General features: G+C 43.4%; 1 protein-coding gene across 1 annotated transcript; it reads left to right on the forward strand.

Moving 5' to 3' along the window:
• Nucleotides 1-5: 5 nt before the first annotated feature.
• On the forward strand, nt 6-287 carry LOC104168658 (scale keratin-like; the record flags this gene model as incomplete). The annotated part of the gene is made up of 1 exon (XM_009709319.1): nt 6-287. A coding segment is annotated over one exon (282 nt), but the record flags the coding sequence as incomplete, so codon positions are not given.
• Nucleotides 288-2603: the final 2316 nt, after the last annotated feature.

Consider the following 2603-nt stretch of genomic DNA (forward strand, 5'->3'; position numbering starts at 1 on the left):
GTGGCATCAACCGCCCCCAGCCCCTCGCTAACAGCTGCAACGAGCCATGCGTCCATCAGTGCCCTGACTCCACGATTGTGATCCAGCCACCTCCCATCGTTGTCACCTTCCCTGGCCCCATCCTCAGCTCCTTTCCCCAGGATTCAGTTGTGGGATCCTCTGGAGCACCCGTCCTTGGGGGCTATGGGGGTCTGTACAGCTATGGGGGCTCTCTGGGTTACAGGGGTCTGTATGGCTATGGTAGACCCTATGGTGTTGGCTATTGCAACCGTTACTCCTACGGCTAAACAAAGGACAGCCGACCTGCTAAATCCTACAGAGACATTCCAAGTGAGGTATAACCAACAAATGAAACGTGATGGTTTCACAGCCAAAGAGGTGTGAACCTCCACTGCTCTGTTCCAAGACCACAGTGCTGTACCCCTTCAGCCCCTTCTGAATTTCTTCTCTTAACTTCTACTTTCAGTTTCAGTTTTTCATGTAACAAAGTTGCTCAGAATGGTTCCTATATGTTCAAATCAAAAACTAAGGCTCAGGAAGAAAAAAAAAAAAAAAAAAAAAAAAAAAACATATGTGAATGCATCCCTGACTGGAGAACAGTTTCATATTTTCTGGAGACTCTGAAAATGTATTCCTTTCTCACCATCATTAAAAGTTTATCACATCAAAGTTGCCATGTTCTGATGTTCTTTTCTCACGCTTTCACCCTTGTTATTTGTCTTTGGAGATATCTAACTAGGGCAGCTGTCAGTAACAGTTTAAACTGTGTAGATGAATGTCTTGCCCAAAAAAATCAGGGGTTTCAAATGTAGAAAAGTGGTGTGAAGCCCTCAGCACAGAGGGAACTACTGTCCTGTCCTCACCATTTTCCAGATATAGATTCTTGACATTTTTGAAGAACTTGGCTTCTTGGTTGTACTTCCACTGGTTACAGATTAGTAGTGGTAGAGAAATGAAACATTAGATTACTGATTTTAAACTCTTTCCTAAAAACTTTAGACTTCAGTAAAAATTTCTTCCAGGTAAGTCTTTGATTCATCTCTTTGAACTTCAGGTTCTGTCACCATTTAAGGCTGAGGCCAGTGCTGAAAATGGGTGACAGATGCTCTCTGTTGACCCCTTCCTTTCCCAGAAGGGGAAGGAGAGGATAAAATGGAGTGAGACTGATGGGTTGGAAAGTTAAAACAAACTTTAATAAAACAATAACAGTGAAAAGAATATAAATAATATTAAGAGTAATACTACTAATAGTAGAAATAGAAATATATAAAAATGATATTTCTCTTCCCGATGATGCAATGATGAGATATTCCTCATCTAAAAGGTCCGTTAGATAGTCTACCCACCTCTGAAGAGCTCTTTTCCTTGTTGCAGCCCCTCCAATCCTCTCCCTCTCATCAGCTCTGTGCTAATACTCTTCACTACCCTCTCTCCACTTCCCTAAATCACTTCTGACTCAGGAGCCATCCTCCCACCCGAGGGCCTCATCTGCCACCCTTTTCCCCATAATCTGCTTTGAATCCATAGAATCATAGAATCATAGAATCATTATGGTTGGAAGAGACCTCAAAGATCATCAAGTCCAACCGTACACCTGATGCCACCCTGTCCACTAAACCATGTCTTGAAGTGCCACATCTAGACGTTTTTTGAACGTCTCCAGGGACGATGACTCCACCACCTCCCTGGGGAGCCTGTTCCAATGCCTAACGACTCTAACAGTGAAGAAGTTCTTTCTAATGTCCAGCCTGAACCTCCCCTGACGCAACTTGAGACCATTTCCTCTCGTCCTGTCGCTAGTTACCGGGGAGAAGAGCCCAATCCCCACCTCACTACAACCTCCTTTCAGGTAGTTGTAGAGGGCGATCAGGTCTCCCCTGATCCAGCCTCAGCTGAGCCACCGGCTCTGCTCCTGCTATGCTCAGCAAAGACATTCAAGTGGCTCATTGGGGAACAGAAGTTCAGTGTGGGTTTTTTTTCTAAACATAGCAGTATTGCTGTAACCCAGGCCAGCTGGGGAGGGAGGATTCCTGCTCCCAAATGTGTTCACTGAGTGCAACAAAGGGTGACTGACTTTACTGATAGATGGGCCATTTCAGCTGTGTTTTTGAAGTCTGAGCCTCATCCTATGTAAGGATGTGAATTTTCCTCATTTAAAGAGAGAAGCATTATATATCCACAACAGAAGAAATTAAAACTAAAAGTTGATTGGTTTGATGCAGAGTAGGATCACTTTAATGAGAAATAAACATTCACAGAAAAAGCATTGTAGAATATGAAGAATATGCATCAGAGTGAAGGCAATGTCTTCCATAATTGTTCTTCTTTGGATGGACAGTGAAGTACCATTTTACAAGAATACAAATTATTTGTTTTATCCTGCCCATTACATACACAGATGGAAAAAAGCCCAAAAGACCACGAATAGAAGGTGAAGAAATTGAGGACGTGCTGTGTGGTCCCTGCTACACTGCAGTGAGTGGCAGTGATCAGAACTTCACAACATCTCCTTTGGGGCCACTGCTGTAGATCAAGATTATATTTCTCGGTTGCTGGTTATTCCTTACTCATTGGATGTCTCTGTAGGATTTAGCAGGGCCCGC

This window comes from Cariama cristata, unplaced genomic scaffold, assembly GCF_000690535.1.
Source record: "Cariama cristata isolate BGI_N322 unplaced genomic scaffold, ASM69053v1 scaffold2441, whole genome shotgun sequence".
NCBI classification, from domain to species: Eukaryota; Metazoa; Chordata; class Aves; order Cariamiformes; family Cariamidae; genus Cariama; species Cariama cristata.